Consider the following 26887-nt stretch of genomic DNA (forward strand, 5'->3'; position numbering starts at 1 on the left):
TTTTGACTCAAAATTCCACAAAAGCACTATCAAAAACTGAAATATATATGTATATTCAGATATGTCAAAGTACACTTAACATCTCGGCTATAAATACAAGTGTAGAAACCTTCCTTTCCTGCAGCTACAGCTGTGTCATATAAGAAACACAGAGGCTCTAAGTACACCAGAGATATAAATAATAGATACTATTTTTCCTTTAAAAAATAAAGGCAGTGAAAGCATTTATTTTCTGATTTAGATTTGCTTAGTGACAATTTTGATCATTTTTCTCACACTTTTGAGCCATTGGTCCTAGAGCTGCCTATTTTATTTGCCACGTTTGGATACTCTGCTGTCACAATATGACCTTGGTCTGTTTGGCTCTCCCACACCTGTACTAGTATGAATGCAGCCAAAATAACAATTATTTCACATAGGAGAAAGAAAACACATGAATCTATTGTGGGTGTGCAAGAGCATGCAGAAAAGCAAGAGTTTTTCAGCCAAACTGAATTGGATTAGTGTGTCAAGGTTTTGGTAGCAGGGGGGCTATCAGGGTGGCTTCTGTAAGAAGATGCCAGAAGTTTCCCCCATGTCCAACAGAGCCAATGCCAGCTGGCTCCAAGACAAACCCACCATTGGCCAAGTCTGAGTCCATCAGCAACAGTGGTTGTGAGTCTGTGATAACATATTTCAGAAGGGAAAAAAAACCTGCTGTACAAGAGCAGCCAGAGGAGTGAGAATACGCGAGAGAAACAGCTCTGCGGACACCCAGGTCAGTGAGGAAGGAGGGGAGGAGGTGTCCCAGGCACTGGAGCAGAGATTCCTCTGCAGCCCGTGGTGCAGCCCATGGTGAAGCCAGCTGTCCCCTGCAGCCCTCGGAGGTCCGTGGTGGAGCAGATACCCACCTGCAGCCCAGGGCGGATCCCATGCCAGAGCAGGTGGATGAACCTGAAAGAGATTTTGACCCTGTGGAGAGCACAGGCTAGAGCAGACTCCCGTCAGGACCTGTGATGCAGTGCAGAGAAACCCACAATGGAGCAGGTTTTCTGGCAGGACTTGTGACCCTGTGGGGGGCCCATGCTGGAGCAATTAATGAAGAACTACAGCTTGTGGGAAGTACTCACACTGGAGAAGTTCATGGAGGACTGTCTCCTGCAAGAGGGACCCCACACTGGCATAGGGAAAGACCATGAGGAGGAAGCAGCAGCAGAGACAACATGTGATTAACTGACTGCAACTCCTCCTGTGCTGCTTAGGGGAGAGCAGGTAGAGAAATTGGGAGTGAACTTGAGCTGAAGAAGAAGGAAGGAGTGGGGGAAGGCGTTTGTAAGATTTGGTTTATTTCTCATTATCCTACTCTGATTTGATTGCTAACAAATTAAATTAATTTCCTCCAAGTCAAGTACGTTTTGCCAGTGATGGTAATTGCTGAGTGATCTCCCTGTCCTTATCTCAACCCATGAGCCTTTCGTTATATTTTCTCACCCTTGTCCAGCTGAGGAGGGGGAGTGATAGAGTGGCTTGGTGGGCACTTGGCATCCAGCCAGGGTCAACCCACTCCGTATACCCACTAGCTGCAGCTGAAATGGAGCACCAAATGTGAAGCACCATACAGTTCACTTCAAAGCATAAGCAGCGAAAAAAGGACAGATTTTCAATAACACAACTGCACTATCCCCTTAGAAGGTGAATGCCAAAGCTGCAGTACGCTACCATTTGCACCAGTGCTCACTGTGATTTTTACATTCAGATACTGGGAAGCACCACATTTCCAGTGAAAATGCTGCTGAAAACACTGGCTGGCAAGATCTTTTCTTTGTGCTCTGCAACTCAGTCAGAGGAGTTGCTCTCAGAAGTGGAGCAATGAACTGAGACTTCCTTGAAAACTCTGCTTATAGCTATTAGAACTCCAGAAGGAAAAAATGGTAAGGGAAGATGGATAAATGTGCTCCACAGATTATGAAAATTGAAGGTAAGCATGAAGTCTTTGAGGAATATATGCAATAAAAAACCACCAATGTTAAAGGAGTACTGGAAATTCAGTCCCAAACTTTCTGTATGGCTAAAAGAAGTACTTTGAAAAAGCCAACATAAATGATAATGACTCTTTAAAAAGAGCAGGTTTTTACTTCTCATTTCCTTCAAACATCCCAAATTGGGTGCTTGGTAAACAACTTGCAACTTTTTGAATGGAAAGATGCACAGAAAAGCTGAAGCAATCAAAATGTTTGTCAAGCTGTAAAGAACTGCTTTGCCAATAGGGCCCTGAGAAAGGAAGATATTACAGACATGGTGTCAAGAAAGATATGATGGGATGTAGCAACAGTGAAATACTTGTACTTTGGGAAAGTTAGCAGTTAACACCATGTTAAACTACTGCTTAATTGTTCATATAGCTTTTCACAAAGCTTTTACACGTCGTAAGAAGCATATAGTTGTGGCCAGCAAACCAGGCAGATATTGTGCCATAGTGATGCATGACGGATTCCTCTAAAAAGGCAGGCACTGGTAGCACTTACTAGTAAGAAAAAAAAGTAGCTGTTGGCTACCACTTAATAGCAGCTCAGTACAGGAAAACAGGTAATCTTAATTCAAAATACATACAACTCCACATCTTCATAGTTGTGTGTTTGACCACACAGTTTTAGGGAGGAAATTCACATGGCCAAAGCTCAGTTAGAAGTGAAGCTGGTCAGTACTGTGAAGGACAATAAAAAAGGCTTTTAAAAATATGTTAACGGCAAAAGGCAAACTAGAAATAACATTGGCCCACTAGTTGAAGAGCATGGTCACCTTCTAAACAGGGACATAGACAAAGCTGAGACATTTAATGCTTTCTTCTCCTCAGTCTTCAACATCCAAGATGCACTTGGGGGCCCCTATAGCCCTGGGTTAGAGAACCATGGCTGCATGAATAAACTCCCAATAAATATGGAACTTGTACGGGATTTGCTACTCCAGCTAGATCCCTACAAGCCAATAGGGCCTGATGGGATTCATCCAAGGGTGCTTAAAGAGCTGACTGAAGTTATAGCAAGACCTCTCTCAGAGATTTTTCAGTGTTCCTGGGAATCTGGAGAGGTCCTAATTGACTGGAAGCTGGCAAAGGTTGTCCCAGTCTACAAGAAGGGCAGTAGGATGACCCTGGCAACTACAGACCTGTCAGCCTCACTTCTGTATCTGGCATAATCATGGAGAATATTGTTCTGGGAAACAACTGGAAAACATTTGAATGACAGCACAGTTATTGGTCCCAGCCAACACAGGTTCATGAGAGGAAAGTCCTGCTTGACAGACTTTCTTTCTACGACAAGATTACTCACCTTGTTGACCAAAGAAGCCTGTTGATGTGATCTGTTTGGATTTCAGTAAAGCCTTTGATACTGTCTCTCACAGTATCCTCCTGGACAAGATGTCCAGCACACAGCTGGATAAACACACAGTGCAGTGGGTGAGCAATTGGTTGACAGAACGGGTTCAAAAAGTTTTAGTAAATGTCAGGCTGGTCACCAGTCACCAGCGGGGTTCCACATGGATCCATCTTAGGGCCAGCACTCTTCAAGGTCTTTATAAATGACTTAGACTCAAGGCTTGAGGGAATACTAAGTAAGTTTGCTGATGACACAAAACTGGGAGGTACGGTTGACACTCTCGAGGGCAGACATGTCCTGCAGAGGGATCTGGACAAATTGGAGAACTGGGCAATCAGCAACTGCATGAAGTTTAACAAGGGCAAGTGCTGGATTTTGCACCTGGGACACAGCAACCCTGGCTCTACATACAGACTAGTGGGTGAGATGTTGGAAAGCAGACCTGTGGAGAGGGATCTGGGGGTTCTGGTCAATGGCATGAGCCAACAGTGTGTCCTGGCAGTCAAGAGGGCAACTGTGTCCTGGGTGCATCCAGCACAGCATTGCCAGCCAGGCAGGGAGGTGATTGTCCCACTCTGCTCTGCACTGGTGCAGCCTCACCTGGAGCACTGTGTGCAGGTCTGGGCAACACAACATAAAAAGGATATAAAGCTACTGGTGAGTGTCCAGAAGAGGCCTATGGAGGTGGTGAAGGGTTTGAAGGGGAAGCCATAGAAGGAGCCACTAAATTAACTTGGTTTGTTCAGCCTGGAGGAAGCTAAGAGGAGACCTTATCATGGCTACAGCTTCATCACAAGGGGAGGAGGAGGGGCAGGTGCTGATCCCTTCTCTCTGGCAACCAGCAACAGAACTGGAGGGAATGTCAGGAAGATGTGCCAGGAGAGGTTTAGGTTGGACATTAGGAAAAGGTTCTTCCCCCAGAGGGTGCTGGAGCACTGAACAGGCTCCCCAGGGAGATGTCACAGCCCAGAGCCTGGCAGTGTTCAAGAAGAGACTGGACAATGCCCACAGATACATGGCGTGAACTGTGGGGCTGTCACATGCAGGGACAGGAGTTGGACTCGATGATCCTTGTGGGTCCCTTCCAATTCAGGATCTTCTATGATTCTATGGCCACTTCACAGACTGGAGAAAAAGAAAGGCAGAAACTTTGCCAGAAGATGGGACCATGAGAAAGAGCAAAGCAGAAAGCAATTGAGCAAAAATAATTTTCGTTCCTTAGTGATATTGTCCAAGTACATAAACCTAAGCAAGAAGTACATAGGATGAAAAGTCAAATAGATTTTAAATATTCCTTACACATTCATGGGAAAAAAAAATGGACTGGAAATCATCTTGTCTGTGTCCTAAAGCTGAATCAGCTGTACTGTGTATGTCATTCCTGACAGATTATTTGCTTAACTTGCAATGATTTCTTGTTCTGGAGCCTCCACAACCTCTCCAGACAGCCTGTGCTGTGGCTGCACTGTCCCTGAAGTCGGGCAGCTTTCCTGTGCTTAAGCCAAGCCTTGCTATTATACACTACTTCCTATCCATCTTCCATCCCATCACGAGCATGGGAAACAAGCTACTCCTTCATCTTCCTCCCAAGGGTCTTTTAGGTACTGCAACAACAGCTTGCATGTTGCCTAAAGCCTTGTGTATTATCCTCCATTGAGGAATGATATAGTTCCTGTATCACAAAGCTTGGCCTCTGTGATACCCTATATAGAGGGAAAGTGATATTAATATCTTCCCTGGAGAGTAGAGCATGCAAGCCTGGAAAGTTAAAATATTGTGTGCTGACTGTGAAACTGTCCTCTTGCTTGTGGTCCACTGTTGTATGTGCACTTGTACGCATGTGCATGCAGTCCCACCTGCTCTGTAGATGAAAAATCCAGAACTTTGGCTGTCATTCACAAAGTTTCTAAATTGCATAGCCAAAGAGAATATCTACACTTGACTGGTTGAACCTCAAACAAAATAAATTATTGACTACATTTCACCTCCACTCAATTAATATGAGGGATAAACATTAAAGCACAATATGGACAGCTCTGTGGCAAGTCAAGGTGATACAAATGGAGTGGTCACCATCTCACAATGACATTCATGACCAAGCTTGCAGTGAGATGACTTTCCCTACCTCCAACTTTGGTACAGGTGGATGCAGACTTTCCATTTTAAGGTGTCCAACTGAAGATTGCCTAGGGGTTTGCTTCTTGAAGGACAATGAATTGAACTGGGAAAATCAAGTGTTGTCTATAGCCTCCAGTGACACGTGATGCATTTAAAATTACTCATTGCTTCTGAAAATGTAACCCATAAACTTTTTCTATGTAAATGTCTGTTCTCCATTTGTCAGTTCTTCCTCCTGATGCCATGTTAGATAAGCATCTCTCACGTCTTCTAAATTACATCTAAAAGGATGGGGGCTTAGAACAGAACAGCAGAACAGCCGTCCATCCCTCCAGATTAAGGTTTACTGTTTTTCTTAACTTCTCCTTGTTGTTCCTGGTATCTACATTGTGCAAGACACTGTTGCAGGATGGTTGCAACATAAAATACTCTTATACTGGTATTGAAGATAGTGACTTTTTCTAGATGAGCCATTTGCCCCTGATTTTGTTTTGGATGTTGCTTGTGATTGTGATCCAGAAAGAGGGTACTTGCCATTGTACCACAGTCAGCTTTAATTTTCAAATTATCGATATATCCATAGAGCCATTTCTAGATGTATTTCTGGTGAAGGAAGACTGGCCTTTCATTACTTGACAACAGAAACAATTGAATAGCCTTTTTTAAAAAAAAAAAAAAAAGCTGAAGGCAGCCTGATAAAATGCAGTTTCTGCAATTTGTTGAATTATTAAACTATGCAGAAATTATTAATCATTCTAAACATGAGAAATAACTCCTGGGTTTCTTCTCTTGGTCTCACTCAACTTCAACTGCCCTCTTTGAATTAATCCCCAAAGACAATTATTATTTATATTACAGCAACACCTAGAGGCTCCTACTGAAATCAGAGCGCTATTGCACAAAGTACTGCACACACCCACAGGAAGGCGCGATGCTGCCTCATATTCTGCAGCCCAAATTGGTCAGTAAAAGAAAGACAAGCAGAGGAAGCAGTAGGACCCAAGGCAAGTGGACACACCCATGCTCACAGAAGTCACAGCATTGGGATGCACCTTTGGCACTGAAGTGTGGACCCAACCATTTGACCGTCTTGCTCTCAGTGATTGTACCCAAAACCAGATGGATGCCACCGCTGTGCTGGTGCTAGGAGCCAAGCTGCAGAAAGCAGAATGCTGGGGCTGTCCCCACAGTCAGTGGTGGAAGAAAAGTACCAGTTAGGGCAAACACACCCAAGACCCAATGTTATCACATCCCAGGAGGATTTCTGAGCCCAGCACAGTGCTTGGAAGGAGCGTGAGGAAGGATAGTGGTTTGGCAGTGGTTTTGCTTAACAAAACATACGTATTGCAACAGCTCTGCTCCTGCTATTTAGTCCTGTAGTATCTGTTTTGGAACTGACGAATGGGAAATCTCTGGGCTCATTTTCTCCCACATCCCTAGAGGTTAAAGAGAGCTACATAATGCACCAAGGTTTGGAGATCACCCTGCAGCATTCATAGGTTGTTGCCTCCCGCCTTTATTCGTGGAGAGAGCTTCAGATATGAGGCTAAGTCACTGGTGGGAGAGGACAGGAACAGACAAAAGACAAGGGGTACCTGTAAGTCAGATGTGTAATGAGAAGGATTTGGAAATACTGCAAAGAGCAAACTTATCCTGGTGGTAGTGTCAATAGCCTCCCCTGTGAGCACTAATTACATTATTACGAAAACAGACTAACACGAAACTAAAGCACAGAAACATACATTTAAGATCTGGCTGGATGCCAATATGCTGAGGGCACTTAATTCATACCAACTGAATTATGATACTATGTTATTTGTCTTGCTGGAGTGCTCAGGAGTGCTAACCATCAACCCTGCATCCTGCTGTGGTCCATGCCATAAAAATACAGAAGGCCAACACTACCCCTGCCCCTGAAGAGCTCACTCTATATGTGTGATATCAGAGGGGTACAGGCAGCCCCAGACGCTGTATCCCGCAAGATGGATATTTGTCTCTAGGTATCCATGGTCCAGCTATTGTCAAGGCAGAGAATTTTGAAAGAACGTTTCAAGGGAGAACAGCGTGACTTCACTGATGTTTCCAGTGAGATTGTCATTAAGGAGGAATATAGATTTTTTTAGTTATTTTCCCTTCTGTCTGAAATCCTCTTAGTCCATACCTACCAGGTGAAATGTTCCAAAACAAATACATTGCAATCTATTATAAAGAAACAGGTCACCCAGACAAGCATCAATAGCTGCTTCGGAGCAACAATACATCAGGCCCTTACTTGATGCTTCAAGTTTAAATAATAGCACCTTCCATTTCCTGGGTTGCAAATACCAAGTATTTGCTAATGATACCATAGCAATTCACAAAACGGAAAGGGAGAACCCCCACTTTAGTTTTGGGAGATCAGATGATGCTGAAGAACATGTTTGTGCATGTGAGGGGAGTGGGGGGGCATGGGGCCAGGGCCACATGGAGGGGATTTGTATGCAATGGGAATAAATCTGTGAAAATGTGTAAGTGGAGCTGCAGAAGGAAATCTGCAGCCGCCTGAGCCAGGCGGTTGAATGGCAGAAAGGATGGAGGCTATTTGAATACTGATGTGGCCCTCACTTTCTTCCATTTCCATTAATGACATGCTCATCAAGGGCAAACAATGGGACCGGCTGCCTGCGCCTGTCACACTGTGTGGGTGCTGGGAATGCCAGGCTGTCATCCTGGGGCTGCATTTAGAGACCTGCTTGCTAATAAGAAGTGCTCTGTGCCGTCAATGCAGACAGGTGCTTCCGAGGCTGGGACATGCTCCATTCCCTTCCCCTGAAACCCTCCTCTCCCGGCCCCCTGACAGACACCATGAAATGCACAAATTAACAGCCCCATCATGTTGGGCTGCTGCTGCCTGCGGTGAAAGCAGAAAATCAAGTTGTCACCCAGGGTGCAGTGATAAAGCCACAGGCTCATTTCTCTGTTGGTGCCCTATAATAGCAAATGCCAGACAGCTGGATGGATTGGGAGGTTTTAGATTAGGGTCCTGATGCACTTTGGCCACTGAATTAGCAGTTGCTGTTTTCATGCAGATTATTTTTGTGCAAAGCAAACATCTGGAGAAAGCAAAGGCTCCAGGGTCAGATATTTGACGTTTCTTTCCTCTAATGAAGCAGAAAAACCAGAAATGATACAGTGCCTTTGAAAACTATTCCTCCTCATCAATGAGAAGAGCAAAAACCCTCCTGGATTTGCTTTTAGAGAGCTTCTCAGGAAATGCACAAGACTGTATTTGCAAACATTTGTCCATGGTAAATGGAACAAGTCTCTCAAACTCAGACGAGCTCTTAATTTTACAATAAAGGTGGCTGGAAAAAAGTCACAGCAAGTCTTTCTGGGAAGGCAAATGGGAGGGTGAACTCTTCAAAGGCATTTTATTTCCATAGTACCGCATTCCTCCTTGATAGGGGGTTCTTCCCACAGATACTCAAGACCCACTGCAACAAGAGAGTTTAGCTGTTTTCATGCACGAGTAGCTCAGGTGAGAACTGAGGTCAAGAGCTCAGGCTCCAAAGCAGGACCAAAGCCACCCTGAAACTTTCATTGCCTCCTCACAAAGGCAGGTACCTGGGCTTCTGAAAGAAAAACAAAGCCAAAATGGAATCAAAGAGAGTCATCAATGGGGAAGGTGACACTGACAGAGACCACACAGATGTTTGCCCCCAGCAGGCACCGCACCACCAGCAATGAGCGGAGGGGCCTGAGCCCTTCAGACTCCAAGGAGTTTAATGACATAACAGCCTGAGAACTCCAACATAAAACAGGAAGAGCAACTAACGAAACTTACAACATAAAACCCCCCTCCTGTCATTTTTATAGTAATAGTAAAACACTTTATTGAATTTATGAGCTACATAATGACTATGAAGAATGTAACTTGAATTAGAACCAACTCAGAAGTATAATATCAACTATAAACCCTTTTCTATTACCCCATCCCTTTATCATCATCCTATCCAGCTCATTTTAAACCAAGGAATATTGCGTTCTTTAAAACTTAGTCTGAGATCCATCTCCTAACTTCTCAATAAATCAAGCAGACCCCAAACATCTACAATGGACACAATACCAAAAAAATCAAGGTATGGCCCAGAAACAGATTTTATATCTAGATTCAAGAAATCATTGGAAAAACAAAAAGCAAACATTTTTGTGAAGGTGCACCTGGGAAGGGGTGGGGGAATATCCTGAGGGTTTTTGTTGTAAAGCTGTGTAGCAAGGCTCAGCACGGCATTATTAGATGGCTTAGAGCCCCAAACACGAGTCATCAGCACAGACCTTCAAAACAAAAGCACAACCCCACAACACAACACTGTGCAGGAAGCCAGAGAGTCCATTTAAGAGGAGGCGCATTAGCAGGACTTTGAAGCACCCTCTACGGAGCCCTTTCAGTCCCAGGGCTTTGACAGGAGCGATAAAATCTGTGCAAAGCCAGAGAAAGCATTGAGGGGCTGCTTATATCCAGGTCCATTATTTTTGCAGAGGAGTTTGTAAATGAATGATTGCGGGGGAGGGAAATGTACATAACGCAGCTAAAGCAGCATGTTTTACTGTGTTTTCTGATTCCATTTTACTCCTTTAGTCTCTCTGGTCCCTGAGGATTTTTCTGAAGGGGCGATAAAATAAAATGGGTGAAACAAAGCCATAAGCCAGTTAAGTCTGAAAGACATGTCATCTCATCTAAAAAGAAGAAACGGACCATTTCCATGCCTAGGGCTGACAGCAACGCCTGAGCTAGCAATAGCGCTATTCCATTTGATTTATAGAATAATGGGGTGACAAATGATGACAAAAATAAACTTTTACTGCACTGAACTGCTCCTTTATTTATGAAATTTGGCCAAGTAGTGAAATCTTTTATCTGCAAGTTGTAACATGGAGTGGAAACGAGCGATTATGGTGTGGTAATAGTAATCCAGTGATGGAGGCCGAGTCAGTTGGAAATGGATTGAGGTAAAATAACTACTGCACCATGATAAATGTGAACAGCGCTTTGCTGACAGATGATCTAACAGGTGTTCATAACAACTATATAAGAGGATTTATTTATGACTAGCCACAGCCGCAGCACTGTAAATCAACTCCAGCAGCTGCACACCGCTGAAACCAAGTCCCTGATGGAGAAACAGTGCAAGAACCCAAAAGAACACAATTCACTCCAGAATCTTAATCATCAAATAACGTGGGTTTTTTTAAGCAATTACACCACAGTGCAGAAATCAGAATGACTTTCAATTATGTGAAGCTGAGCCACCAACTAACTTTTCCCAAACCCAGACATGGGCAGAGGCCTGCAGATCTGGTTAGAGCAGAACAGTTTATTTTGGGTACAGTAACAAAAAGGTGCCCTTTTTTTCTGATAAAAAAGTTACTTTGGTGCTGTTCTGGCATGATATCGATACCGTAAGGGCACGAGGAATGGAAGGGGCTCCTCTTTCTCCCTCACTAGGTTGTACTCATTCTTAGGTGTGCCAAATCCAAATGTCTGGAAGGCTACACTCCATGCCCCATCCTTTAAATTATCTGACCAGCAAAACCAAATCCGAGTCCCACCAAAATACTACAGCCTCACAGAAAAGATCATGAGGTCTTTAACCTCAAATAATCCTGCTGGTTTGCTGTTGGGCATAGATCTGAACACATGGATCTGAGGGGGGAAGCAACTGTACCAAGTGGGACAGACAGTTGCTATTGCCAGAACAGGAAAAAATAGTCTAACCCCCCCCCCAGAATCAGTAATTCTTCAAGCTCTTTTACCTCCCTCATAACTGATTTTCTAAGAATCATACAAAATACCATTTGCTTTCCAAACAGGGTTCAGCAAGCACTGGCACGCTGTGCATTGCTGGTACACATTAAGAGTGAAACTAAGTGCCTAAACATCCTCACAGTAACATGAAAAATCAGGGCAAGCAAAACAGAAACTATAGGAAATAATAAATACTACAGGTTTTAATCATTCTGTATGTGAAACACCATCTGCAAAGAGAGGGAGGTGTCCCCTGCAGTGAGGTACATTATGTACAAGCCTCCGGGGACAGTTTAGGAGAAGATCAGGGGGTCTGCAGTGCCCTGGGGCAGAGCCAGCCATCTCTGGTAAAGCTGCAGCCATGGTGCACACCCATAGGGGTCTGCTCAGGGTCACTGGCAGTGGAGTCTGTCGCGACACAGGGGCCTCACACTGAGGCAATACCTCTTGGGGATAGCTGTAGGCTGATTTAATTTTAATACAGATCTCGATTAAAGCTGCAGCCCTTTCTGGAGGCCAGTATCCCATGCGACTCCTGCCTCCATGGCCCAGGGAAGGTGGCTTGCTGCCCCTCCTCCAGCCTGTCTGCCTGCCTCCTTTGACCAGGGTGCCTGCAGCTGCGACGTGCCAGCCCCCCTGGCTGCCCAAACCTCAAAGCCCTGTGAACACAGGCAGCCCGTGGCTGCTGGTGGTGCTTGAAGGTGGCAAGGGGCAAGGATTTTGATCAGATGTGACATGCTGCAGAAGGAGAAGAGCTGACGTTGCCTCTCTCAAGGCTCCTGCCCTCCCTGCGCTTCCCTTGCTCACTCTGCTCCAGCTGCCAGATGCAAGGTGCTGCTGTGAGCCCAAGCTGGTGGCTGTGCCATGGTCCAAGACAAGGCTGGAGTTCTGCAGGGTGGATGGAAGCGCTCGGGTGCTCCCTCACCCACCTGCCTTCGCTAGCAGCTGAAGGGCTGCCAGTCCTGTCCGCTACAAGAGGAAGCCTTTCACCACCCTTCCAACCACCCACCCCAAAACCACCAGCATTTTTACGGGGTGGAAGAGTGAAGAGGACCCAAGTGCACCAACTCTTTCTTGAAGGAGCAGTGTGACTTGTCAGCTGGTTTTGCAAGGCTTAGTCTAAATCATTGAAACCAATGAGAAAAAACAGGTCAGGGTTGAGCCGGAGCGGGGCACGGAAACGTGGATGGTGACTCACAACACTGATGCTACATCAGATGCTAAGGGCATCAGGTGCTAAGGGCAGAGCTGCTGTCCTCTTGCCTCTCCTCTGAACGCCACTGCTGGGAAGGTGGCAAAGGAGGAGCCAAGTCAACAGGAGTGGGGCAAGGGCAGGCTGGGTCCTCAAGATGGCTGGAAAAGCAGTGATGGAAGTCAGCAAACCTCATTTTAGCCCCCTTTCTTATACACGCACAATGAGAAAAAGGAGATTACAATAACACCATTTGTGAAGATAGGTGTATATGTACCAGAATGTACACAGGGATTTAAGTGGATCCGGATTTGGGGCAGTACAATCACAGCATGGGCTCAGAATTACCAGCAACTGAAATGTAGTTCACCTTGTAGCTTCTGAAGCAAAACCAGATAGCTGTAGGACTGGAAATGCAGTGGTGTTCACCATCTCTTTCTCTTCCAAACAGGTTCACTGGACTGTGCTGCATAAAGCACAAGTATACCAGATCAGAGGAAGAAAACCTGAACAGAAGCATTGCTTTTATCAGGGTTGTGTCCAAAGACAGCTATCAGTAATAAAATCACACTATGCAAAGATGGTAAAGCCTGGTGTCTGCACCACAAAACATTTTGTATAACACATAAGTGTTATAAAAACACACACTTTATCTTAAAACAAAAAAAACAAGGAGGGGGAATGGGAGGAAGATTGGACATTAGGAAACATTTCTTCATGGAAAGAGTTGTCGGGCATTGGAACAGGCTGCCCAGGGAAGTGGTGGAGTCACCATCCCTGGAGGTGTTTAAAAGAAGTATAGACGAGGTTCTTAGGAACATGGTTTAGTGCTAGAGTTAGGTTATGGTTGGACTGGATGATCTTAAGGGTCTCTTCCAACCAAAACGATTCTATGATAAACTGACAGAAAATTAAGGGAACAGAGCCTGATCCCCATTTGCTTGTTTCAGGCACACACTGAAAGTCAGATGAGGGCTTGAGAGGAACCAGCATACCTGTACAATGCTTACCAGGATCCTTGTTAGGGCATTTAAATGCTAAATTAAAATTAATTAAAGCATATAAGATATTGTATACAAAACTAGACAGTTCAATTACTTAACATTTTTTAAAAGAATTAGTATTAATTATGGTAATGGACTATTGCAAAACAAAGTGTGTGAAAGGATTTAACCCTGTCACCCAATATCAGTAATTAGCCTATGCCTCAGATCAAGAAGATTTACCGTCCTTATGCTTTTTTGTGTCCTACCCAACACATATCTGTGTATTCCTTTGCATACATTTTCAGTATTGTTCCACTTTTAGTAAACATCATATTATATTGTGACAGCAGATGACCAGAGCTTAAGTACATGTTGTGTTTAAAAACACAGGGAAAAAAGTTAATTCCTTCCTCCAGTTCACATATATTGTTTTAGAATGTTACAGAATGCTACCTTTTTCCTGAGTTAGTAGAAAAGATGATCAGGAAAGCCAAATTTATCTTTTCTATGGTATTTATTATTTCATGCTGTATCATGTCCCTGCTCTAAAAACACCTGCATTATATTCACTGTTCTTTCACATGGAATTCTATTTATATCTTCCATCAATTTGTTCCTAGCTCTAGACCCATTTCTATTTCTGCTGTTTTTCTTTAGAAATTAGTTACTAGAATTAAAGCAGGCTGTGCAGGAAAAAATATATTATCCTTTTATACATCACCATAAAATGTGAAAGGAAAATAAGAGGGGAAAAAAAGTCTTATTTTGATTGTCATGAATCAAAACTGTGTTTATGTTCTGCAATCCATAGTAACATAACAACTCTTCCCTATATCCTACTCTTTCCAAATGTTTTGAGTTATTTTGGAACACCTGGATTTAAAAATTCAGTTATTAAAAAAAACAAACCAAAAAACAAAAACAAAACAAAAACAAAACAAAAAAACCTCACCTCAAACCAAACCAAACAATCAAAAAACAACCAAAATCACAAAACAAAACAACCAAAAAAAAACCCCAAAGAACCAAACCAAACCAACAAACAAAACCAACAAAACCCAACCCCTTCATCTGCACAAGGGGGAAGAAGTTGGTGTGTGGAAACAACCAGGAAGCAAAGAAGAGGTAAACTGTCGATCTCTCACTATGTAGAAACTTTCTCATCTGCTTGCCCTTGCTCTTGCTGTGGAATTCTTCAATCCATAACTAGCAGCAGCAGTTTTAAAGCTTGGGCTAGATCACAATAACCTTGGAATCTCTTTGAGTTTTACTTACCTTGAGCATGAGTGAGTTAAACAATTAATAAAATTATACCCAAATTTCCTATATTTTAACCTTTGGTTGTTATTGGTTTTCCTGTATTTCTGCAGGTTCCGCTGCATTTGAACCCTTCATAATTTAAGTCATTAACCCTCACCTGCCACTCCCCAAGCTAGACATTAACACAATTCCCTAACCATCTTAGCAAAACCCAGCTCACGAGTCCTGCAATGCCATGCTTCAGCCTTGCTCCTGCATCCTGAGTCGCATGTGCAGGAACGTTCTCAGGCTGCCCAGGTCCAGATTCTCACCAAAGCCGCGTGGTTCTCAGTGCACAGCTCCTGACTGAGAAGGCTGCCCATGGAGGGAGGAGCTGTTCCTAGCTGGTGCAGCAAGGAAATCACTACAAAGTGAATTCTAGATTACAGTTTAGACTAGTCATCTACTTCATATGCTAATAACCTTTAATGTGCCTCTGTAAATGATGAAAAGTATGGAAGGAAGTGTCAAAAAATCATATATAGCAAAACCAAGAAACTGTTAACTACTGCTAAATGGCTGAATTATGAATGAATACAACTTTGTTATTAATGTAAGACATGGACATGTGCTTCTGTTTAGGTTTCTGAAGAGCTGAGATCTATTGCATGCAAAGATATTTTACTATTTAAATCTGTCTTTAAAGAAAGTTTTTATCCAAATGACTATTTGGGGAAGGCAGCATAAATTTTTGAATCACACCATCAGCCCAGATTCCTGTGTCAAGAGTTATTAAACCACTGGACCAAGTCAAAAAGTGCTGAAAAATGCAAATTAATACCAGAAACCCCCAAAATATCCTTACTGTACATGCTTCTGGCTTCACTATTGAAGTGTATAAAGTACTCTAGGAGGCAAAAATTACTCAGTAACAAGTGGACTTATATAGCATTAATAGGCCTTCCTTTGATTTATACTGTGGTATAAGAAACAATTCTTGTTTGTTTCCTCCTTTACAAGCACGGCTGAAGGTTTTGCAGTTCGGACTTTTCTCAGGAATCACGGTTCTGCACCTTTCCCTCGCCACCTTCTCACCAAGTCTTAAAATCAAATACCATCCAGACCAATCTGTATGTTATCTGAGATGATGGTATTTCTACAATTAACTCTTTTTGATCTGTTTGAATAAATTTTCAATCAAATTTGGAAAATGTAATTCAAGAAAAAATTATTGCAGGATTACGACTTCATATAATAATGTATATGTTGATCAAGAACATAAAGATTTCTGTTAAGGGCATAAGATTCTTGTTTCTGTACCACTTTATTTTGTGTGCTAGCAAAACCTAAAGCAACATTTCTCAAAGCAGTGCAACTTAAATACCTAAAAAAACAACTCCTCTTTAGAATTTGCCAATAAACTGCTACACGTTTTAGTTCTACAGAACTTCAATAGAAAATTTTATAATAACTTCCCAATGTGCAGTAATTCAGTATTTCTAATGAAGCAATATTTCCTGTCATCCAGAAAGCTAAACCAAAACAGCACCACTGAGCCAGCATCAAAGAACCATGTGAGGGTCAAGGTCACAGAGCAATGGTACAGTTATCCAAATACCTTCTCTGTGTCATAAAAACATCTGTAGCAGAGCCATGAGTTCCCAGGATAAGCCATGTTGGGTGTGCGGAGAACTGATATGAAATGACAGAGCTCTGCATCTTCAGCCCTACCATGTAACCAGAACGTGAAGCGAAGGTCAAAACCGGTAACACCCAGGCTACAGGCAGAAGACTGTATGCAACAAAGGTTGTATGGCTGTTGGTCTTCCCAGCCTAGTTCAGTAGATGTGGCGATGAATTTATTTTTGGTTGAGCCATGGTTTATGCAGAGGTGGGAGACGTTTTAATTTCAGTTTACAAAAGAAATTTGAAGAAAAGATCTGAATAATTTACTAAGCTAGATAACAGTATTTGCCACTATAGTCTAATAATCAGTATTTAATATAATACTAATTTCTAATAATTCAGTCAGTATTTTATGAATGGGCCAATTTGAAAATAGGCAGTTACTGGCTTTCTTTATGTAACTTATGTAAAAAAATGTAACTGCATAGCAGGAAATTACTAGAGGAACACAAATGATGGCTACTTTCACAAGAACAGCCTGCTGATGCATATGTTCAGCGTTTTTAGTATTTACTTTAATTAACTAGTTCTATACAATACAGGTGATCGTTGTTCCCAGTTCTCCACCAAAACAAGAAAGAGGGAGCCTCTGCTCTTAGCACTACTTTATTGGCATCTTAACAGAAATATTTGAGAAACTGGCAGTAGGTGGAACAATGTTAATAGACATGTTCAGGTCTACAATCATTTACAGAAAGCAAACATCATTTTGCTGTACTTACTGTATTTTTACACTTATGCAGAAAAACCTCTCTGAACCACATGGTTTTTGTATATGCTGCTGGAACCTACCTGCCATTTTAATTCAGTTTTCAAGCAGTGTGATTTCCCTTGAACTTTATTATCTAGTATTTGTCCACTACAGTGGGGAAAACTGATGGGGAAGAAAGGTAGCAGGGGAAGGGAGCAGAGAGGGAAGGACTAGGGTAAATCAAATGGGAAATACATTTTAAAGCGCAGATAAGTGACAGTAAAATATATGTTCTTTGGTTAGCAAGCAGAATAAAAGGAAACAACTTGCATACATGATAGATACACACTAGCATTCTAAAGCAGAAGACAAGAATGTCAAGAGTGTATTCTTCCCCCACTGCCAGATGGAAGGGCTATTATTATAAATGAAAGGCAGCAGTAGTGGATGCCAGGCACTTTTGTTGTGTGCCAGATTCTGAAGTCCAGATGTAAGCAGGTTACCCCTGGGACAGGACAGGCTTCAGCTCCCGCAGCAGAACAGAACCAATCACGGTTTTCTCGGTGTTTATGATGAGCTGTGCTGTAGAGCTCTCCTTCATCTCCACTGTGACGAGCATCAGTGACCCACTGTGCACAGTCTTAGCTGCAAACCTGGAGGGGGGAAGAAAAATAAAAAAGAAAAAAGGAAAATCACTGAGAACCTTCAGGTCAAAGACTGCTAATATTTCTTTCTGCGAAAGTTAAATGAGCTCAAATATAATAAAATGCCTCTAATTTCCTTTATACATTTCAGGGGATAAACCATAAAAACCTCCATAAATTCCTCAGAAAATAATTTGTCCAGCATTGTGTAAATATTTTTGCATTTAGGAAGGATAAAAAGCATAATGTAAAACTGTGTATTTAATAATACAAACTAAACTCTATTTAAATCAATTTTTAATGTAAATTCTAATTCTTCAGTTAATCTACAATACTTGTGCACACTAGGAACTTGAATTCAGCTATATGGAGTTTTCCATGGATAACTATCATTATTTGGTGCCCCAAAGAAAATGCAACTAAATGTAGTAGAACACTTCAAAAAAGCCAAATGGTTGTACTTTCAGAAAAGTGCATCCTCCTGCCATCTCAGGAATTAATTCAAACTAAAAATAGTCAAAGTTATAGAAATCCAACACAATCACTTGAAATGATGGTAACAGCAAGACACCAAATCATTCCATCTGTGAATTTATCTCCAGAACATGTAATCATAAATATGTGGCGAATATTTCTAAATATTTTATAATTATTAAAAATCCTACAAAGTAAATTAAAAACCAAACCCAACCCATCAGATAAACAAAAGTTAGGACTCATGCACCATTACTAAATTCCAAGACATGAAGAACCCACTAATTACATGGAATTAAAAGCAAAACTAGCCTTTTAAGCACCACAATTGACTGAAAAGCCATTTTAGGCACAATGAACTTCTGTCAATCCTGTTAATTCATTCTGCACAGCCAGGCCCAAGAGACGGAAAGGCAGAGGATGGCAGCAGAAGAGGATGGCAACAGCCTCGTCCTCCACCTTCCACAAGGCGCACACCACGCATTTTTTGCCCCCCTCTTTTTTTGTCCGTCCCCCCCCGCCCGCCTTGGTTACTTGACAACAACAAAGTTGCTGCACATGGGCTTTTGAAAACACTAACAAGTGCAGAGCAGGTCTGTGACCCAGTCTGACCCCACTTTGCAGGGCCAATCTCCTCTCCTCTTTCTGAATGACACGTGTCTGAATCAGAGCCATCTGCCTCAATTTGCGCAACATCTTCAGCCACAATAGGACCCAGTTAGCCCTGACAACAGCTCACAATACAGAAAAATCAAACTGCTGGGCTGACAGCACGCTGTCGGCTATTCAAGAGCAAACCAACTGGTCAGTGTCTCATGTCTGACAATTAGCATGGGCCTTGCAAAGCGCCTACCCGAGCCCGTGGGGATCTGTTTAATTACCATCAACATAAAGGAAGGAGTTTATCAGGAGATACTCAAAAAAGTTCACTCCAGACTTAATTAAAATATTAGCCACTTAAGCAGGAAGCAGGTTCTCTTTAAACGAGAAGTAATTTCTGTCTCCTTTCTTTTTTTCTTTTTTTTTTTTTTTTTTTTTTTAAATAAGCATATAAAAATCTCATAACACATTATACTAATTAAGGAAACATGGGGCACTTCTCTAATGTCACCCATCACAGGTCAATCTATTTCTTTTGTCCAGATTATAGATACATTCAAAGACCTCTTCCCTTAATAGGAGGTTCTAAACCAATGGTACTACTACTACTATAAAAATATCTACTTAGCTAGGTTTATCAATTATTTCATCTATTTGCACTGCAATGTAGAAGATCACTATTTCTCTTCTTGATTTTGACAGGGGGATAATTATAGAAACAATAGTCTTATTAGTCACTTTATTTACTTAACAGTTGTGTCTTGGGACAACACAGAAGCAGATTATGTCTGAGTGTGCACATAAATAGGTTGTAGTTGGCACTCCTGCTGTGTTTCATAGCCCCAAGGCTTGATTTTACTCTCTTTTATTCAAACCTGAAAGTGATACAAAGTCAACGTTCTATGAAAGCCAAGGTGGCCCAAAGCATCAGAGACGAGTTTTGCACTGATATTTTTACATGCAGATTTGCAAAATCACACGGGGGATCAATAGTACTTTTCCATACCTCTGAAAAAAAAACACATAAAATCAATAAAATGTGAGTCTGTATGTGGTTTGCGAGATGCAAAGGGTTTGATACTCAGATAATGTTACACAATGTGTTAGTATGCATAAGTAGCAGTGTCTAATTGGTTTGTATCAATGGTCACTGATCTGGAATCGCTTAGTGAATAAAGAATTGGAACAGGATGACTTATTTCACTATTAAAAAAGGGTGTATAGAAGAACCACACAATGGGTTTACCACTGCTTTTGAACTTCAGAAATTGAAATATGTTCCTTAAAATAGGAAAGATAATTTCATTTCTAAAGAGAGTTACAGCATAAATACACTTACATGATCTGTGAAACTGAATACAGCTCTAAAAGGATGAAGCAGTTGACTTTTGGTTAGAAGACACTAGCAGTACCACTGATTTGATAGTTGTTTAGCTGTTTTAAATATACTGTTATTGAAGGATTTGGTTAATAGCTGTTTTTTTGATTAAGCACAAGTTATTGCATTTATATGCTTACTCTTGCCAGAAGCCCAGGTGGATTTTCCAAAACGTGTGTTTGTGCTCAACTAAATACTTAGACCAGAAAGCTATTTAAAAAAAATATTTCAGCAGCAAAAATTAATCACTCTATATAGTAGGTATTTATTATTTGCAAGAAACTTATCTTCCCCACAAGGTCAGTAATTATTTTTTTTTTTTTCTTTAAGTTGACACTGCCACAAAGGTTAGAATTTGAAAAGTTAAAAAAAAATAAAATAAAAACACCGGCAATAAAACCAATCAGAATCCATAGAGTGAAATAAGGCTTAGAAACTGCACAGTAGTACATTAAAATCTAGCTTGCAAATTGATTGTTTGTGGGTCCAAAATAAAGAATTTGTCCTATGGACAACTCTTAACATACCTTATATTATGAGCATGGTTCTGTTGCAACAAAGGATGCATCAGTGAATAAGAAAAAAAAGTAAGTAAATGAGAATACCATGTAGAAAAGAGAATCAAATATTTACCAGTAGTTTCAAGAAGGCTGTTTCTACTACACTGCAGTTATTTTCCAGTTTTCTTTCTGTGATAATATTAATTCTAAACCTGATTTCACATAATACAAAAATATTCAGGAAGATTTGCAGCTGTTAATACTTTTCCCATTAAAAAAAAAAAAAAGACAGATTAGAAACATAACAATGTGATATATTTGTATATTTTTTTCCAAGTATGTATTTTTTTTCTTGAAAAAGAATGTTAAATATTCTGAAGCTAAGTGACATGCAAAAAAACCACAAGGAGTTTATAGATTGTTTTTGCATAAATATAGTACTAGTCAGTAGGTAAGGAAATATGCATTAAGAATCAAATTCTAAATCAACATCAATAAAGTACTGTATATTTTTAGAAATTAATTTAGTCTTTCAAGAGTTAAAAATCAAGTACATATTCTTGGTCACTTTCCAGGAAAATAAGATTTGTTAGTGATTATCACACAGAAATATTTGATTTGTAATTGATATAAAGGATAAACACAGAGTATCGGATTCTACGATGTGACAGCATTTGCCAAATGCTGGCTCTGTAATGATGACTAGCCTAACTAAAGACTAGCAGTTATTTTCCCTTTATTTGTAGACAGAAGATAGCTACAACATACAGGAAAATCATTTTTATGGGGAAAGGTTATGAAAATTCCACACCAGTGAATAGACAGCAACAGAGCAACTCATTCAAAATCTGCTCTTTAAAATTTAACATTTGAGAAAGTAAATTTACACCTGAACACTCGTTATCGGGACATTTGTTTACAGCAAAGCAGGGTTTGTTACGCGTAATTCGACAGCACTAAAACATATGTTTTCTCCTGTCAGGCGTTCTTCCTCCTCTTTGATTTTTCTATTCAAGCTAAATATTCTTTTTCTGTTCAACTGGTTACCAGAAATAGTGATAATGGCCCATGGAGGCTAAAACTTGTTTTTTCTCCACCCTTTCTTTAAATCTTGTACATGAAGCCTTCAATTACTGCCAGCTGAAGCAGACAGAATCCTATTAGTAAGAAAGACGATCAGAAGATGCAATGCCCTGCCCTCGCTGTAGAAAAATAATTAGTCCAAAGTTGACAAATGTGTAATCCAGTTACGCAATGAATACATTCAAATGGGAAAAAAATAGTGCTGTGAGTTAGTCTTAAATTTGTAAATATAAGAATGAACGACTATGAAGTACCTTACAGTGTTTCAATTGAACAATAAAAGTATTTATAGTTTCAGTACTCTGAATCTTCAACTTAGTGTGATAAATTCTATCTATGTAAAGTTTTGACTTTATAATTAACAATTAATCTAAAAATTGGCTACATTACTAATTACGAGTATTCATTCTCTGAGTAAGCCTTAGAAAATGAAAGAGAAGTATTTGGAGTAGCATTACTAGGTATTAGTTCTGACCTGGTGATAAAGTAAGCTTAACAGTAAAACATAAGCAGAAATATACTCACAAAAAGAAGGATCTTTTTCTTAACCTGGTGATTTTAACCTCTCAGAACAAAAACGTGTTTAACATTGGTTATTAATTAGAAAAGTTGATTAATACTTACCTTAAAAATTGTACTATGATAACACGTTGTTTTCTTTTTTCCAGTACATTTCACGCTATTTTTACACTATTGTAGAATAAACTGTTCAGAATACTGAGTTCATTACCATAATATAATTATTTCCAATATTAATTATTTTGGGGTTTTATAAAATAATAGAATTGTAAAATAATTTGCAATCAAATCTGTACCATATTTTTACCATTTTTGTTCTATTACCAAAATAAATTTTGCATTTGTCCTCAGTTGCCAGTAAGCAGTTGCACTGTACCTCTTACAAAAATGCAGGAATGCAAGTGAGTCTTCTGAATTTTTTATCCAGTACATACCGCTACTTCACATGTTCAAAAAGATGCTGCATGAACTTTGAATCATCCTCCAAATTTACCTTTAGTTCAAAAATTTCAGCATATTAATATGTAGGTATTTATATCTCCTCCCCAAAACTTCAACAAGCTAAAAGCTTGAATCAAAATATTTAGTCCTCACACCTAGAAAATTGTAATTGTAATACTCGATCTACTTTGTTTTCTCCTCTAGCCTATTCTTTTTATTTTTCTTAAAGAATCAGGTATTTAAGTATTTGAGAATTGCATACAGTCCATTTTTAAAACAGGTTACAAATTACAATCTGTAGAAAAATTATTAAATTCCAAGAAAGCAAATTACCTTACAGAAACATGTTAAGACATTAAACTTGCTCAGAGACCTTTCAAATCACAGATACTCAGTTAGTTCAGTTAGTTTTTAAAGTGTTAAATGTTTTCTGTTTAAACAACTGGCTCAGAAGGTCCCTGTTTGTTTTTCAAAGAAAATGCTGCACATATTTTTCACTTTACAGCATTCAGATACAAAAGCAGTGCTGTCCTCTAGCGGACAGCAAATAAGCTACGCTAGAACAATCTATTCTGATTAACCTCATATCTAAAATGACTCACTCATATTCTTTTAATGTTAAGCTCAAATTTAATTTATTCAAGTTATTTTTAAATTTTGAAATCCACAAGCAAGCTTCTTAGATATAATAATACATTTAAAATGTTAAGGGCCTTAAAATGATGTTGTAGAAAGGCATTCTCTTGATCAAGTATTTTGTACCAGTTAATCAAAATCTTCATATGCTCATAATACATGAAAACTGTACTAATACATACAGGGCCCTTTTGTTAGCAGGGAGAAAATGTCAAGGCTTTTGAACATTAGGATTTGATTAAGAAATTAAGGAATATCTGGTAGAAACTACCAAATGAGTACTTTCACGTTTAAACCTTTCAGTTATCATTTTCTCTACGAATAAAAATATTTACCTAATAACAGCAACTAACCAGAAAGACTTTCAGTCCTGGCTGACAAAAGAAATAAAAATGCTTAGCTGAGGTTTTTGTTTGTTTGTTGTGGTTTGTCTGTTTTTGTTTGTTTATTTTTTAAGATAGAATTACATCTACCATAAATCAAGAAAACATTAGGAGTTTACAACTTCTGGCTACAACAGAGGTTGAAATACTGTGGGCATGGATATACTATTCCATTTAAAATTCTGTCTCCTACAGGTAAAGGCTACCAGCAAAACTGTTTTGCCTAGGGTATTTAGCTCTCTAATTAGTTCCTACTTGAGAAATTAGGAAGCAAAATCAAGGCTGCATGTCTATTACAAGTTTATTTACTCAGCTACCCATTGCAGCTCTCTAGGAGAGTAGAAAACGATGACTGAGCCCCACAGCTAAGGAACCACAGAAGCAGAACAGTCCACATAACTGCGTCAAAGGAGCTACTGGCAGAGGTAGATTTCACTTCATTTGAGCTCTCTGACATGCCAATTGCTTAGTAAAAAGTCTTGGGAAAGATTTTTGTGTGCACACAGAGCAGAAAAGGTCTTTAAAAAAAATTAATAAGACTTGTTTGTCAGCCACTTAGAACATATATTTTGATTCTAGTGGAATAATTATAAACAATTTATATTTTTCAGAAATTTCTACACTGTGTTTATCTTCAATAGATAGGTGATAGACCTTCCTTTCTGACATGCTGGAAGCAGAAGCAGTTGTTCGTTATGTTAAGCTGATGGGGTCTGAGCACCAACTTTCTGCCTGCAAATTCTTCCAAATTTAGTACAAATTGGAAGATGACATACACAGAGAAATTTTCTAGGTGGATCTCTTTAAGTGGGGTTTTGTTCAACACAAACATACCTGCATACATGTATGATCACTTACCTTTTCTCCCCACATTAAGTGTTGCTGGTTTGAAAAGATGTGGGGAGGATAACTGATTACTAAGCACGTCATTCTCTGATAATCAAAATTGTCTGTAAACAAAACCCTCTTTCCTTTGAGAATCAGTCTGCCAATATACTATAAATGGGACATGACAGGTTGCAAAATGATAAAAAGGGGTGAATACAACCAGACTGTCAGGCTGATGCATGGGGTAAGGAATAAAGGCTAGTGAAAAACAAGTGTTGATCCTTGGATTTCTGTTTTTTAATCATTTAATGCAAGCTTCTATATTGGGTTTAGTTGCTTTAATGTTCTTCAGTATTTCAATGCTCATCCATTGCAGCATGCTTGCCATCATATTACATGATTTATATAGTACAGTTTTGATTTTGCTAAAGGATAATACTGCAAGCCTCCAAAAGACAGGTGGAAGAGATTTTGTATCTTGTTCAACACTTGCCTATCCACAAAACCACATAGGTCATGGCTATGTTAAACAATGATGTACTACTCACAGCAAGCACTGAACAAACTTGCATATCTATACGGTGCAGTCAAGTGTCCTTAAAAATATAGGTGCCAGAGGCAGCATAGTCACTGCATTCAATGCTGTCCTTGAGCTAGTTAGACCTGCTCTAGCAATGAGCAAAAGTGCTGGTTTATGCTTCTTGTTTAAAAGCTAGCCTGTTTGCTGCTAATTCAAGTGCCTACTACGGCAACATGCTAAGAGATGAGAATGCATCCTCTGCAAGTTCTGATGATCTCCAGAAGGAAGAGATGGCTATTAGAATGACCGTTTTCATTATTTTAATGGAGATGGATATTAAACTTGTAATTTCAAAACATGAAATGGCTGTTCCAAAGCAGATTAAGGCTCCAGTGTTGAAAGAAGCTGAGGTTTGATTTTCTCCAGAATGTCAGGATGTCCTGTATTGTGTTGTTGAAATTATAGACTTGATCATCTCAAATTAAAGGACTGAAATTAACACTGTCATGTGTCTCAGAGTACAGGTCAATGGTTAAGGCCTTCCTGATGAACTGCACAATAGAGATATGAAGATGACACCATGCTCACTTTCTAATGCACTACTTCCTGTTACTAATGGTGGAGTCCTTCCAAAATACAAGAGCAGCAACAGACTAGTTCAACAGACAGGCTGAGGTTGACTAAAATTTGTTCTTCATATCCACACTGATGGATTCAGATTTTTTATTTCATGGACTGACTGGGCAATGTGCAAGTAAAGTCTTCAAGAATGAAAAGGTGCTCTACCTTGCATCATTTTGTACAGTCATGGTCACTGAGGGAAACAATCTACTGGAGTACCGTGCATCCCACTTAAGAAATGCTCCTGGAAGTGGAAAGGGGAGAGATAGGCAGTTCAAGACAGCCTGATTCTCCATCCCACTACATATTATATTCTGACGTCAATGGAATCACACAAGCACAAAACAAACTGAAAGTGAAGAAGCAAATCCAGTTTGTGTTTCCAGCTCTGAATGCACTTTTCTGCTGTATGCCACTGCCAACACATTAAAAGCTTTTGCACCATATTTCGTGGAAAGAAATGCTTTCTGTGTGTATTTCCATTCTTTTATTTCTAAGCCAATTAACCCTGAAATGCATCTCCTTCACGCAAAGGGCCTTATGTAACTGTAGACAATATTTTGACACTTTCAAGAGGATCATTAGAGCATTTAAGTCTTTCTAAGATTAAAATGAAATCTGCAACTAGTCTTTTTGTTCTATCACCATCTGTTGTCTTTTGCTGTATTCAAAGTGAAGAAAATGAAGATTACCTCCTGGTAGGAGGTTATGGAGCTGAAAATGAATAAAGGAGGAAGGGACCTGAGGAACTTTTAGACTGTTGATCTGAGAGGAATAAGCTACATGTCTTGAAAGTAACACTAGTATGAAGGGCGTTTCTGGATAAATAACGCTCACATAGGTTAAAAAGAAAGTTACAGAAAATCTTGAGTGGAATAGTATCTTTATCTTATCACATTTTGAAATAGAAAAGAACAGCCTAGAATTTATTTTTTATATATAAAAGACTTGAAATTTTTGGCCAAGTAGAAATAGGGAGCTGAAGTGATAGTCAACTGAAGAAGCAACTTCAGGGGAATAAATGTTCCCAGTTATGCATCCTCTTATCTTAAAGACGGGAGATTTAACTCCATGTGGGAAGAAATACCTTTTTTTCAATGTCTTTTGTCCTTAGATATTCAAATGATGCCCACAGATATGTCCTGAATCACAAGGCAGAAGCTTGGTGCCTTGGCTGATTCTTTTTGAAATCACTTTGCCAACATCT

At 40.1% G+C, this 26887-nt stretch overlaps 1 protein-coding gene across 4 annotated transcripts in view; it reads right to left on the reverse strand.

Annotated features, from left to right (window-relative positions):
- Nucleotides 1–16952: 16952 nt before the first annotated feature.
- AP3B1 (adaptor related protein complex 3 subunit beta 1) overlaps nt 16953–26887 on the reverse strand; it is a 154008-nt gene continuing 144073 nt past the window's right edge. For all 4 annotated transcript variants that reach the window (XR_002417582.2, XM_021292178.2, XM_005505942.3 and 1 more), the window contains one exon: nt 16953–17706. Coding sequence is in view for 3 of the 4 variants with exons in the window: in XM_021292178.2 (XP_021147853.2) it covers nt 17553–17706 (154 nt within the window). In the remaining variant the exon portion in view is untranslated. The remainder of the gene's footprint in view (nt 17707–26887) is intronic.

This window comes from Columba livia, chromosome Z, assembly GCF_036013475.1.
Source record: "Columba livia isolate bColLiv1 breed racing homer chromosome Z, bColLiv1.pat.W.v2, whole genome shotgun sequence".
NCBI lineage: Eukaryota > Metazoa > Chordata > Aves > Columbiformes > Columbidae > Columba > Columba livia.